The sequence below is a fragment of the Melospiza georgiana genome, chromosome Z (genome assembly GCF_028018845.1).
Source record: "Melospiza georgiana isolate bMelGeo1 chromosome Z, bMelGeo1.pri, whole genome shotgun sequence".
Lineage (NCBI taxonomy): Eukaryota > Metazoa > Chordata > Aves > Passeriformes > Passerellidae > Melospiza > Melospiza georgiana.
This window is the reverse complement of record NC_080465.1, coordinates 81,450,414-81,464,285: the sequence shown is the minus strand read 5'-3', so window position 1 is coordinate 81,464,285 and position 13,872 is coordinate 81,450,414. Positions and strand designations below refer to the sequence as shown.

Here is a 13,872-nt window from a genome sequence, read left to right as displayed (position 1 = left end):
GAGCTTCTCTGGTGCAGCTGAGCAGCCCCAGCTGGGCCAGGCTGGCTCCAGAGCAGAGGGGCTCCAGCCCTGGGAGAATCCTCCCCTGGACCCACTCTAACAGGTCCGTGTCTTTCCTGAACTGGAGGATTCCAGAGCTCCATCGTGGCCAGAGCTCTTGGCTCTCTCCTTTAAAAGAAAGCAACGAAATCCCCAGAAAGATGGATGCACAAGAACTCGGTGGGTGGGAGAGCACGGGGGGTCCTGCAGGCAGCTGGCCAGATCCATGGTGGGATGGGTCTCCTTTCATCTGCCCTGGGACTGAACCGTGTGGATGATCAAGGAACTGGAGGAGTTAACAGACTCCCAGCCAGAGATATTCGTGGCACCCAGAGTTCGTGTAAAGTTTCATACCGGGACCCTTTACTAAATTCTTTCGGTCATGGGAGAGAAAACACTGCAACTGTTTAGTCTGCAGGGAGGTGGTGGCTCTGGCCCAGCACTCAGCCTTGCTGAGCAAACACGCTGGAGAGCACAGGGGCTGTCACCCTTCTTATCTCCTCCATTTCACCACGTCTCCCCCACTGCCAGGCACCCCGTGGGCATCCTGAACCAGTGCTGGATCCTCCTGCTGGAAATCCAGCCCTGGGATGGGGGCACGAGCGACCACTTGAAAACTGAGACCTGCAGTGAAGTGCCAGTCTGCTAAAAAAATGTTATTTACACAAAGGAGCTCAGAAAATCTTTCTCAGAGGCTAATATTTACAAATTCTATGTAGCCAGGGAGCTTTTGCTGTAAGAAATGTTGTATTTGGCTGCTTTTTATATTTTTTTTTTTAGTGGATGTGAAAGATACATTAATATTTTTTGCTCATCCCCTGCAGCATACAGGTATTGAGCACCCTACAATGCCTCTGAGGCTGCCTATCCATGCTGGGAAAGCTAAAATTACAGAAAGATTACAGACTGCAGAAAACAACATCAACCTGCAAACACCCTCCATTCCTCCATCCTTTGTATCTCGAAAGGGATGTCCACGATTACCTCGATGCATTTTGCTACATGTTGGCAGACTCTGAGCGTCACTGTGTAAGACCACTGGATTGCATGGGCTGGAATGTCAGAGATGAAAGCAAACACACCTTACTCAAAACAAAGCAGATATGGAAAGGTTTTGTTTCTCCAGTCTGAAACTGTCTCCTTAGCTGGTGGACACTTTGCCCTTGCTGTCCTCACTTTCAGCTCCTGCTGCTCCTGAACTGGAAGTGCTATCACAGAATGGTTTGGTTTGGAAGGGGCCCTGAAGACCATCTTGTTCCATCCTCCCTGCCATGGGCAGGGACACCTTCCACTACACCAGGTTGCTCCAAACCCTGGTGCAGCCTGGCTTTATCACTGAGCTTGGATTCCCAGCACTGCTAGAGATACTTGCTTTATCCTCTGTTTAATAAAAAATTAGTATTTACAGCAACAGTAATTTTCAAAAAAGGGAGCAAGGAAAGCGGAGTAATTTGTCACTTGGAGGGGAAAAGGAAGCACTGTTTTGGGATGCTCAGTGAGGGGAGGAGCATGGGGGACACCCCATGGTTGGCAGCACTGCTGATGACACCAGAGGATGTGTCAAGGCAGGGCAATGTCCTCCAGCCAAGCATTGCTTGCTGCTGTCCCCAAGACTTGGATGCTGTGCTTTGCATCAGTATAAGGCCTGGCGAGCTGTAGGACAGGACCTGAAATAATTCTCAAGCCTCATTCCCCACCTCTCAAGTGTCCTGTAGCTCCTCTGCTTTCATGAATCACCAAAGCCACTTCCCACCATCATTCTGCATTTTCTTGTTTAAATGTGTGCAGCAGGAAAAGATGAGGCTGTGCAAACACCACAGGGGAGGCAAAAAGGGGATGTGGACTTTCTTGGAAGCGCTCATTCTCCTAATCCAGACTCTGACACATAGCTACACACCAAAATACCCAGCAATGAAAAAACCCTGAGCCTAAGCATGCCTGGAGGATGCTGAGGGTGCTCAAGCTGCAGGTCCCACGGGACCATCACTCTGGGTGCCACCTCAGCAGTCTGGCTCACTTGGCTGGAAACTGAATCGGGTACAGAAACTTGTGACTCAGCTAGAAAACCTTAAAACAAGATCTTTCCTGCTGGTGAGCACAAGAGCATCCTCTGTATGCTATGGGCCTGTGTCCAAGTAAAGCCAGGGATGGGCACAGCATCATGTTCCACTTTCTCTAGGGAGAGAAAGAGGGGCTTCCCTCTCCAACATCCTTCTAACCAAATCCCATCTTTGTGCTGCTGCAGGCACATCCACCTGCCCTGGCCCTGGCACAGGAGGTGATGTCCCTGGCAGCTGCTTCTCCACGGTGCTCCTGTGTCAGCAGGATGCTTCATTCCCTCACAAAATGATGGGGGTGTGGGGTTTGTGGGATGAGTCCTAGGCAGGGTGATGCATCACAGGGCCCCAGTGAGCCTCCAAAACTCCTGATGCCAGGTGAGGTGAGAGGAATGAGCTGAGAGCAGGGTTGGGCAGAGCAGAGTGTCTGTGGGTATGGGGAGGAGGGATCCTCCAAGCCCGCAGCATCCCAAAATCCCCACCTTGGGGTGGCTCAGCAGCTTGAGCTGGATTTGGGCTGGAGCAGGCAGCAGCAGATGGTCTGTGAGGAGGGTGCCTTGGGCCAGCTGAGCCCCTGGGCTGACAGGAACATACTCCCACATCCCGTGGGTTTGAGCCTTTGGGGAGTAAACAAGCGAGTAGGAGCTGATGCCAGCTCAGCCCGATCTGGGGAGGTCTCAACACTGAAGTGCTCCCCTTCCTTTCCTCACCTCTCATCAACAGATACATGGATTTTGAGTTTTTATTTTATTTTATTTTATTTCTGCTTTTTGTACCAGGACCCCCAGCACCCTCACCCACCAGCGATGGCTGGGGGCAGCCAGGAGCCCACCCCAGCAGGAGCTGCTGCCTGGCTCTGTCCCAGGGCTGCAGGCAGGCTGAGCAGTCTGCAGTCTCCACCTAGAGCCCAGAACAGCCTCTGCTCTGCACTTGAGCCCATGCACAGGCTGTGCATGGGTCACACCACCCCAGCTCCTCTCTCTGAACTCAGCTGTTCTTTTAGCAGGCAGCAGCAGTTTGGCCAGGGGTGCTCCTGACACTCTTCACCACCAACACGCACAAGCCAGAGGATGGAGCCTCTGCTGGGTCCCACCTTCACTGGGGGATGCCCAGGGCACCCAGTGCCTGGAGAGACACTGAGCCATCAAGTACCATCCCCGGGTCCCACCATGTGCTGGAGCATGGGCTGGTCCCCACGGTCGCTTTGAAATCTTGGCCCCTTCAAGGTGAAAGAAGCCAGGAGAAGCCACACATAAATTTATGGACTAAAGGTGATGGCTATTTTTGCACAACACAACCAAGCACTGCAAAGTGTAAGGAATAAAACCTTACCAGCACATTGAATTAATATCAAATATGCCAATCCTTAAACTGGAAGCGATTTTTTTTTTTTGAAAATTAGTCCTGCTTCCCACCAAACTCTCAACTGCACAATGCACTGATAGTCTAAATGAAGCATCTTTCCTGTGCAGAGCCACGAGCGTGGCTGCATTGGGCACAGTGCAGACCCCAGAGACCTGCACAGCACTGGGGACAATCTCCTTGTCATCCCCTGGGACACTCACTGCTGTGTCAGTGGCCTTGTGGCCACCTCCAGCTGCAACTCAACGTGACCCCCAAACCCACCTCTGTGCTCAGACTGAGGGCTGATGTGCAGTGCAAACCCACTGCTCGTTTAATTTAGGGTCTGGCTCAATATCCCCAGCTCCTAGTGCTTGTGTGGCACAGCTCCTGTCCCCATCAGTGCAAACCTGCCCCTTTTTTCGCACTCCGTTAAATACTCCATTAACCCCCTGCTCACCTCACCACCACCCTGCAGGGAGGTGCTGCCCGGCTCTCCCTGGCCCCCACCACATTCCCTTTGCCATGGAAAACCCGCAGAGGAGCCGGGTGCTTCCTGCAGCCACCGTTCCGCTCGGGAGCAGTGGCCAAGCTGGAAGCACGCAGCCGTGGGCATTTAACCCAGGGCTCTCCAGCAGCTCCCAGCCCCGCACGGCGCCCGTGTGCCAGCGGCTCCCGGAGCCTCCCGGGGCCAAGCCCAGCTCGGTCGCTGCTCGGGGTGAAGGCAGGGCCAGCCCCAAGGATGCCCAGCCCTGCCCTGCACCTGCCAACAGGCGCAGGCTGGCTGCCAGCCCGCTCCCCGGGCTCCCTCTCCTGCCTGCTGCCGACACTTGCACGGCCTGTGCTTGGCCCTGGATGGCTGCAAAAGAAGGGGGGAAAAAACCCAAACAAAACAAAACAAACCATAGTGAGAATTAAAAAAAAAAAAAGTTACTAACATTGTAATTTATATACTGTTATTGTAAGTAATATAATGTTAATATATACCATTAGCAGACATATATAAAAACATGCATAATTAATATTTATGCAATAAGCATATATTTTTATATATGAGCAAAATAAGAAGTAATTGAATACAAGAATCAAGTGATAAAAATGGTACGATAATAAAGAATAAAAATAAAATAGTAAATACACTGTAAAAAATTGGAGAATGTCTCCTGAAACACAAGCATGGGCAAAAAGGGAATGTGTCTCCTTTCCACTATTTTCCTCTGAGCTTGAGAGCAGGAGGATGCAGCAGCTGGGGATGCTCCTCAGAGCCACCCACGGGGCTGCATTCCCCATGCCCCTTCAAGCACTGCATAGATATATGAGTGTGCACAAATTTAGAACTGCTTTTGAATTGCCTGGGCATATAGAAAATAAATCTCTTCAAAGCTACACAAAACTTTTGCTGGGGGAGTCCCCCAGTGATTTACAAAAGCAGGACAGTTTGATGTTTATCAGTATCAGAAACGTAAGGGAAGAAAGGTCTCCAAGCTCTACAAGTTTCTGCAAACCCCTAAATGAAGATGTCCACACAAGTGCAGCACAATTTGCTATTTCTGTGCTTGTGCTGGGCTCCTGAGGAGCTGGCACCCACTCTGAGGTTCACCACCAAGAGGTTCCTGGTCTGCACAGTCAGCCATGGAGAGCCGCTCGAGCCAAGGAGGCTTTCCCCATTGAATCTCCACCTCACTGGGGGAAGAGCTCATCAAACTCCTGTGGAGCAGAAACCAAAGGCTGCAAGGCTGGCTCAGGCACAGATGTTAGAGATGGATGTAGTGCTGCTCTGCGGAGCTGAGCTCACTGCTGTGGCACATGAGCACACACTTGTGTGGCTTTAGGATCTGCTCCAGGGCCACTGGGACCTTTTTCCCCCCACCTCTCAGTGAAGCAGCATGCTGATGTCTGCTGGGCAATGTCCTTTCAGAGACAAGTGGTACCACTCTGTTTTATGTGCACAGATTGGACCATCTGTAATTAAATTATATTAAAAACAGCCATAGAAAGAGGACTGATGGGGTTTTACAGTCAGTGCTGGACATGGTGCACAGGTCCGAAACTCTCCAGCCACACTTGGATCTTCCTGCCTCCACTTCTGCCAAACCACAAACTGTTCCTCACCAATAATCATGTTGAGAAGGGAAAAAAAGAATCTGCCTTTCAGCCTTCACCATTAATGTAATACTTAGAATAACACAAAACATCATAGAACCATTAGGGTTGGGAAAGACTTCTAAGATCACTGAATCCAACCAACTTCCATGCCCCAGTTCCCACAGTATCCACCCGGTGTCTCAGAGCCCTACAGTGCCGAAAGGGCTGGGAGGTTGTTTGCTCAGACTAAAAAGGCTACAGGACAGGAAGAACTTCAGCTCATTCCTCCCAAATCCTCATGCTCTGCTTGGCAAACACTTCACACTGCACCCACATTTACTAGAGGAAATCAGTCAGTTCCCTGTACCTCATGCCACAATGACTACATCCCAAGAAATGCTTCAACCTAAATTCTCCTCTTCCATCCCCCACCTGGGGCAACATAAATGGATTTTTGGCCACCTTCACGGTTGAGCCCCTCTATAAATGGTCACACCAATCATCTCAAACCCAACCAAGGGCACTGAGACTGAAGTGAAACCTCTGCCAAAACCCCCACTACTCATCTCAAAGGTCCAGAGGGGAAGCCATCCAAGGAGGGGCTGAGGGCACTTGGTTTGCTCAGCCTGGAGAAGAGACTGAGGGGAGACTCACTGCAGTTACAATTTCCTTGTAATGTGCACAGTAGGGTCAGGCACTGATCTTTGCTCTGTCTGACCAGGGACAGGACCCATGGAAATGGCTGGAGCTGTGCCAGGGAGGGTTAGGTTGGATATTGGGAAAAGGTTCTTCCCCCACAGGGTGGTGGGGCACTGACCAGGCCCCCCAGGGAATGGGCACAGCCCTGAGGCTGCCAGAGCTCCAGGAATGTTTGGACAACATTCTCAGGGGTCACTGAGGTGCCTGTGCAGGGTCAGGGCTTGGACTCCGTGATCCTTGTGGGTCCCTTCTGGATCAGGATGTTCTGTGTTTCTATGAAATTTCTACATCCAGACCCAAGCACAGCACTGAAACAAGGAAGGGCCATTTCTGGGGCATCACGAGGTTGCAGTAAGATGATGAAGAAACCCTGTGTGGGTGTGCACCATTAGGAATGTATCAGGATATGCAACAGGGGTGAGCAACAGGGTAGGCAATAAGGCAAAACCCCCATTTGGGTGTGCAACAGGGGAGCATTAGGGTGGGAAATGGGGTATTCATCAGGGTATGCCATAGAGAATGCTTTAGGATATACCACAGAGTATTCATCAGGGTATGCCACAGGGAATCCAACAGCATATACAGTAAAGTAAATAATAAAGTAGGCATTTGGGTGTGCAATAGGATGTGTATTAAGGAATGCATTAGGATATACCACAGGGAATGCTTTAGCATATACTACAGGGTATACCATAGGGTATGCCATAGGGAATGCATTATGGTATGCAATAGGGTGTGCATTAGGATAGGATATGCCATGGGAAGTGCATTAGGGTATGTAGCAGGGTGTGCATTAGGATGTACCATAGGGCATGCCATAGGGAATGCATTATGGTATGTAGCAGGGTGTGCATCAGGATGTACCATAAGAAACACCATGGGAAGTGCATTATGGTATGCAATAGGGTGTGCATTAGGATATACCATAGGAAACACCATGGGAAGTGCATTAGGGTATGTAGCAGGGTGTGCATTAGGATATACCACAGGAAACACCATGGGAAGTGCATTATGGTATGCAATAGGGTGTGCATTAGGATATACCATAGGAAACACCATGGGAAGTGCATTAGGGTATGTAGCAGGGTGTGCATTAGGATATACCACAGGAAACACCATGGGAAGTGCCTTAGGGTAAGTAATAGGTTGTGTTTAGGATGCACCATAGGATATGCCAGGGGAAGTGCATTAGGCTGTACCACAAGATATTCACCAGGGAATGCCACAGGGCATCCAACAGGATATGCACTAGGGTACACCACTGAGTATGCATTAGGGTATAAATTTTGGGATGCGTTAGGGTATGCCACAGAGTATCCTATGACGTATCAAATGCAGAGTGCCTTAGGGTATGCATTAGGGTGTGAAATGGGATATACATTAGGATATGCCACAGGGTATCCAACAGGGCATGCAGCAGGGTAAGCCACAGGGCATCCTGCAGAACCAGCCCTTCTCCTCTGGCACCAAGGCAGCTCCATGTGCAGGGATGGAACTCCTCTGGCAGCAGGCCAGCGGGCTCTGCTGCTCTGTGTCGGGATGTTCATTTTGTGATTTTGGTGGGGTTTTTTTCATTATTATTAAAAGAAGGTATCAGCCTTCTGTTTGATGTGCTGTTGGCCGTGGTTGCCAAGGGGAGCAGTGTACAATTACAGCCCCAGTGATGCTCACTCTAATAATACACTTGGCTCTGCATAGCTCAGATGCAGACACAGCTCTGCTATAAAGAGCACGGTTGTTCCAGCAGAGGAGTACTCCAACTTATGTTACATGTGAAGGGTTTGTGGCACATTGCTTAACACCCCCCTACTGGAAAGAAAGGAAAAAAAAAAAAAAAAAGCCTGGGCATGCCAGTGAGTGAAACTATGACAAGCAAAAGCCTCTCAAAGGAGAAATACTTTCAATGTATTAAATAAGAAGGTATTTCTAGAGGCATGAATAGCTTGTGTATGTGTCCACTAAGATGTTCTTTCATATCCCCAGACATCCAAGCTCCCTGGGCCCAGCTCACCCAGGTCCATCCCAAGGGGTCACATAGCTCAAAACTGCTTTTGCTACCAAAAGACTAAACCCAATTCAATGAGGAGAAAATCAAAAACCCAAATCACAGAACCACAGATCTGTTTAGGCTGGAAAAGCCTTCTAAGACCATCAAGTCCACCCACTCCTCAGCAGTGCCCAGGCCACCAAGGTGCCACACCCACAGAGCTTTTAAATCCCTGCAGAATGGTGCTCCATCACTGGGCAGCCTGTGCCAGGGCTGGACAACTCAGATGCCAAATGATCTCCCCAGTGCCAAGCTCCCACATGGCAGCTCTACCACCTGTCCACCCCGTGGCTCCCCTTTCCACATCTCTATTCCTGAGAGGTTGGCAGCACCCAAACTCAAGACTTAGCCAAGATTCTGCACCAAAACATGGAGTGAAGGATAAATTCAAACCAGGGTTTTCCTGATGGATCCCCTTAGGGGATGAAGTGAACCATGCTGGCTGTAGGGAAGCTCTTCAGAGGAGCTGCTGGCAGGGAGGGGGATGATGTGACAACATTCCCATGCTGCAGCACTGACATCTCTTTTGGGATCAAAACAAGTACACTGAGATAAGCTGTGAACATGCGCAACACTTGAGCATGAGCACCTTGTCAACACCTGAAAACAGAAGCGGAACCATGTTAAAAAGACAGTTTACTGCCTGTTTTGTAGGGGAAAAAAACCACCTTGTTTTAAGGTCCAGCAGGGTACAGGGACAGTGTCTACAGGTCCTGTAGGGATGCTGTCTATAGGTATGCCCATGCTGGCAGGGCACCTCAAGGGGCTCATGCACCAACTCCTGAGCTCCTCTGGTGGGGATGAGCTGTTGCCATCGCAGTCCTGAGGGAAAGGGACAAACAAGCCCCTAGAAAACAGGAGCATCTGCTGGGAGCAGATGGGGGGGCGAGCGGTGCAGCCCCGGCGCCAGCAGCACGGGCAGGGATCACACTGATCCCGATTTATCACACCCCGGCACAGTAATTCCCCAGCTCGCCGGTGCCCAGCAAGCCGAGCTCCTTACGCCCGGGGATCAGATTAGTCTGAAAGGTGCTAGAGAGACACAAATCCTGCTCTGCAGCAAGCGTTTTAATAAAGGTTTATTTCTCTTTTTTAATTAATGGTGAGTTATCTAAAAATGGCTGATGGAAAGTATCTGATGGTGGAAAGGCCAGGACTGTAGCTGGGTAATGTCCTGTCATCAGTCATATAAAAATGTGATTGTAACATATGGATATATATATGGATATATATAGATCTCTGTGTGTGTATATATATATATATATATATATATATATATATATATATATATATATATATATGTATACATATGGATATATAATAACTGGTATCAATGCATTAATATATCATACACTAATGGGATATTCACATTACTTTGTAACACGACATAACATCCAAAATGCCTTATTAATACTGATAATACATCTTATCAGTTCCAACACACCATATTGATATTGATAATCAACCTCCTTATTTCACACCAAGGCAGCTGCAATGACTCTTTTGTGTCTCATACCTGGCTCTGTCTCCAGCCAAGGCTATCAGAGCTGAAGACCTCAAAATATTCCTGGTTTAGGGCTTGACCCAAGTATTTATGAATCAGTTTGAGTGCATCTGATTATTTCATTTGGAAAATGAAACAGTGCTTGGAGAAAGTCAAAATCCTTTACTATCAGAAAGGAAATGTTAAATTATTCAATTTCACACAGCACTTTGCTTTTGACCTGTAGTGATCTGTCACCTTTTGCCCATGAAGACATTTATAAAAGATGTGCAGTTTGGGGCTGAACAAATCCCTTTTGCATATTTCTCTGTGCCTCGGCACATGAACTCGGTCACCCGCACACCCTGCTCCCTCTTTGCACTTCAGCTCTCCACAACGCCCCCATCACACTGGGACTGGCAGCACGTTCCTGAGAAGCACTTTGAGTCTCTCTGGAGATAGGAGATATATTATTTATCCTGCATTCATGCTGTGAAGAGCTGAATGGGAAGCCACTCAAGTCTTGCACAGGATGCTGCAGTATAAATCAGTTTACTGTGTCTGTTTGCATGGGTGGAATTGCTGGGGCAAGGGAATAAAGCAAAGTGGAAGAGTCCTCCCTAACCCAGGACTGCCATCAGCATCAATTGTGGGCTAACACTTTGCTGCTCTCAGGCCATCATTCCTGGGCTTTATTCTGGATTTCTTAGATTGCTCAGCCTAACAGGGAAAGATGCAAGAGTGACCTGGTATGGGAAGAAAGGGATGCAGAGCAGGTTTAGAGCTCCCTCCAGCCCCTTGCTGCTAATTCTGGGACTGAATCTGTCTGCAATTTCCCTCATTCTGATGGATATTCCCTTTGGAAATACTAATCTGGAAAAAATCACCACCTGGTAGAGGTAACGGGCAGATGTGTATGCTGGCCAAGGGCTTTGCAGGGGGGAGTGGACATGGGGAGAGTTGCTGTGCTTGATGTGCATACAGAGCAAAGACAGAAGCAGAGCTGGACCAGTCACTGCACGGAATTATCTGATATTGATTTTCACTATTTTATTTTACTACTTATTTCTCTGCTTGCTGTGTTGTCCCAAGGCCAGCTCAAGGTACAGGCAGCCAGCCACAGCATCCAACAAGAGCATCTCCAACAAGAGCAGCAAGAAGAACGAGAATATGAGTCAAAAACTGGAGTGGTCCTGAGCAACAGACTTGTATGGAGAGCAGAGAAATGAAAAGTGAGCTCTGCACGTCCCACAGATGGTGCATGAGGGAACAGCCCCATGGAAATGCACCTTAAATTAAGGATGGAAATTCATGGCTTCAGCTCTGTCTCCAGAGGCAGAAAGTTGGAGATGCGTGTGACACCCTCCCAAAAACAACTGCCCAATCTAATGGTGGCACTGCAGTAAAACACATTCCTCTCAGCAGGCCATGGGCACTTGAGGATAGCCCTTTTTTCTATCATCCAACATTATTATAGAATCATCCAGGCTGGAAAAGATCTCCAAGACCACCAAGTCCAACCATTAACCTCATGGACCAGTGATCAGAGCCGCTGCTTTTTCCTCCCCTCTGCAACTTTTCCGTCACTGATGCTTTTGGAGCAGAACAACCAACCAGTTCTCCACATATCAATAAACGAGTCACCCAGAATAATGAGAAAATACGTAATTATTTCAGTTCTGTTTGCAACCAGAAAACTAGAATCAAGCCAGGTAGTGCAGCCTAAAGCCTGTTCAGGTACCAGCCTGGTCTCAAAGACCATCAGAGATTTGTCTTGGTGCTGCTGGTGCTGAGTTGGACCCTCCACTCCAACAGCCTACACTGAGAGACCCTCCCACCCAGTTAATTTCTTTTCATGCTGTGGGGATGCTGCCTCAAGCAGTTGACTCATTACCCAGACAGGCCCTGGTGTGAGATGCCACAGATCTTGTAGAGTTCAAAAAATGAGAATGAAGAGCACCTTGATAATGCCCTCAGTGTCACATTATCTATGGTAACCACTGAAGATGTGCACTGACAAAACAACTGGTGCAATTTGAACTCTTCAATTGGGTTCAAAAGGAATTTGGTAACAGCTCAGCTCCAAATAACTGGTAAGACCAATTGAGATGATGCTCCAGGCACCTGAACAACTAACTTTATCTTGTTACCTGCAGCATGTTGAGGAGCAGACTCCGGAATTTGGTTCCCTCCACCATGAAAAGGGCCATTTTGTCACAGAGCTTGGCTGCTGTGGAAGCAAAGCTGCGGTCTGTCACCGCTTTCTGATAGATGGTCTTGACTATCTCCCCCAGCATCTCCTCAGAGTTGGTGGAGTTCTGGGCCTCCTCCATGAAGGTGGTGAGCTTGGAGTCAACGTCACTGCTGTTGTTCCGCATGCTGTTGAGAATTTCAATTAATTTGTCCATTTTATTCTTTTCAGGGTCGGTGGTTTCCACCGTTACTTCGTCCTGGTCCGTGAAAAGGGAAAGACAAGGCGTCTGTTACACAAGGAAAAAACAGATATATCAGCCCATGTCCTTGCACAAAGAGCAAAGGGGTAAGGGGATTGGGAGGACATAAAGAGAAAGAGAAAAGACAAAGCAATTTTTAGTAGTACAGTGGTATAACATCAGCATTGGAAAGCATAAGCGCATGCATCTTGCCCCAGAAATGTCCCCTTTCTCCATTTCCCACACCACTCAATCCCAAAGTCCCACCCCTCAGCTCAAGGAGATGTCTTTGAGGGTCCTGAGCCAGGATGCCAAAGTCTGATCACCTCTGACTGCCTTTGGCATCTTGGACCAGTTTGGTGTCTGTGATGTCATCACAATGGACATTTTTTGGTTTCTCTTTATAAAATGCAATGATGTTTGCAAAATCTTCAGACAACAATCCCATAACAATATATTTCATATACATATTTAATATAAAACATATACATATAAATAGATATATCTAAATACAAATATATTTTAATATATACACTTCGTTATGTAAATTGAGCTCAAAGAAGTCACATGATCCCAGCATTGAAAAGATTCTTGACTTTTCCATCTCTTGCCTGTTACACTTTTCACTTCCCATCATTACCCCAGAAATAATTGATTCTTTTCAACATTTTATTATGCATTTGCTCCTTTTCCCCCAGTGTTAGGCATGCATCCTGCTTGCTCTTGTCTTCTCTTCTAGCCCTCCAGCTCAATCTTATATAATACAAACTTGTAGCAAATCCAATCCCCAAGGGAGTTGTCCAAACCTCCCATCAGGAGACTGGTTATGTTGGCAACACCCACCCAAGAGTGGATGCTGATGAAATTTTTAGTCTTACAAGACTCTAAATTTTTGAGAAGAGCACTAAAATGAATACTCTGAAAGTCTCTACTACACTTCAATTGCTTTAAAGTACATAAAAATAACTAACAAAATCTCTTACTCCCCCTCATGCCACATCCAGAAATAGTAAATGCTCATGCATTCAAAGGTATACATTTCCAGCATGCACTCCCATGGAATTGTATATGTTCAGGTTATTTTTGCTCTGTATTTTGGAAGTCTCATTAGAGATAACCCCATGGATGCTTTTTACAGTCTGACAAAAGAATCTCAAGCGAAAGAATTAGAGTTTTACAGGGGGCAAATGAGATATCATCTCCAAATTCCTCAGAAATCTGTGGCTGAATATTGTTTCCAAAAAGGATTTCTCCTCCGTCACTTGCATGCAATACTTTTGTTATTGTTGGGTTGCTGGAAGGAAGGGGGGAGATAAGGGCATTTCAATTCATTGCAGAGATAAATGGATATCAGCTTTAAAGCAGCGGAGTCCAACTATTCAGCACTCAGGAGTCAAAGTTTGGGATTTAGCTCTGTAGTTGCAGAGACAAATTGTCTTTTTTACATGTTTTCTGGAAAGTGATTGAGCTCTTCAGACCAGGAGGGAGCTCATGTGTGCACCAGCCTTCTCCCATGGAAAATGGGAGAGATTCCAGTCCAACTGAAGCTGGTAGCAGCCTCACCCAAGAAATCAAGCTCAGAGCCTCAATTCTTTCAATAAAAGGCCTCCTGAAGAAGCACAAAGACACCTCAAGAGAAGTGCTGACACTAGGGGATTATGGTATATTGGGAGCATTGATGGAAAGGTC

The 13,872-nt window shown here is 47.7% G+C and overlaps 1 protein-coding gene across 2 annotated transcripts in view; it reads right to left on the bottom strand.

The window, feature by feature from the left end:
- The window catches only part of CTIF (cap binding complex dependent translation initiation factor), a 146,894-nt gene that overhangs the window by 30,297 nt on the left and 102,725 nt on the right, over window positions 1–13,872 (bottom strand). Inside the window, exon 9 of one of the 2 annotated variants that reach the window (XM_058044210.1) lies at window positions 11,902–12,231. In XM_058044210.1, coding sequence (XP_057900193.1) covers window positions 11,902–12,231 — 330 coding nt within the window. The remainder of the gene's footprint in view (window positions 1–11,901; window positions 12,232–13,872) is intronic. The other variant, XM_058044211.1, reaches the window with a different exon arrangement.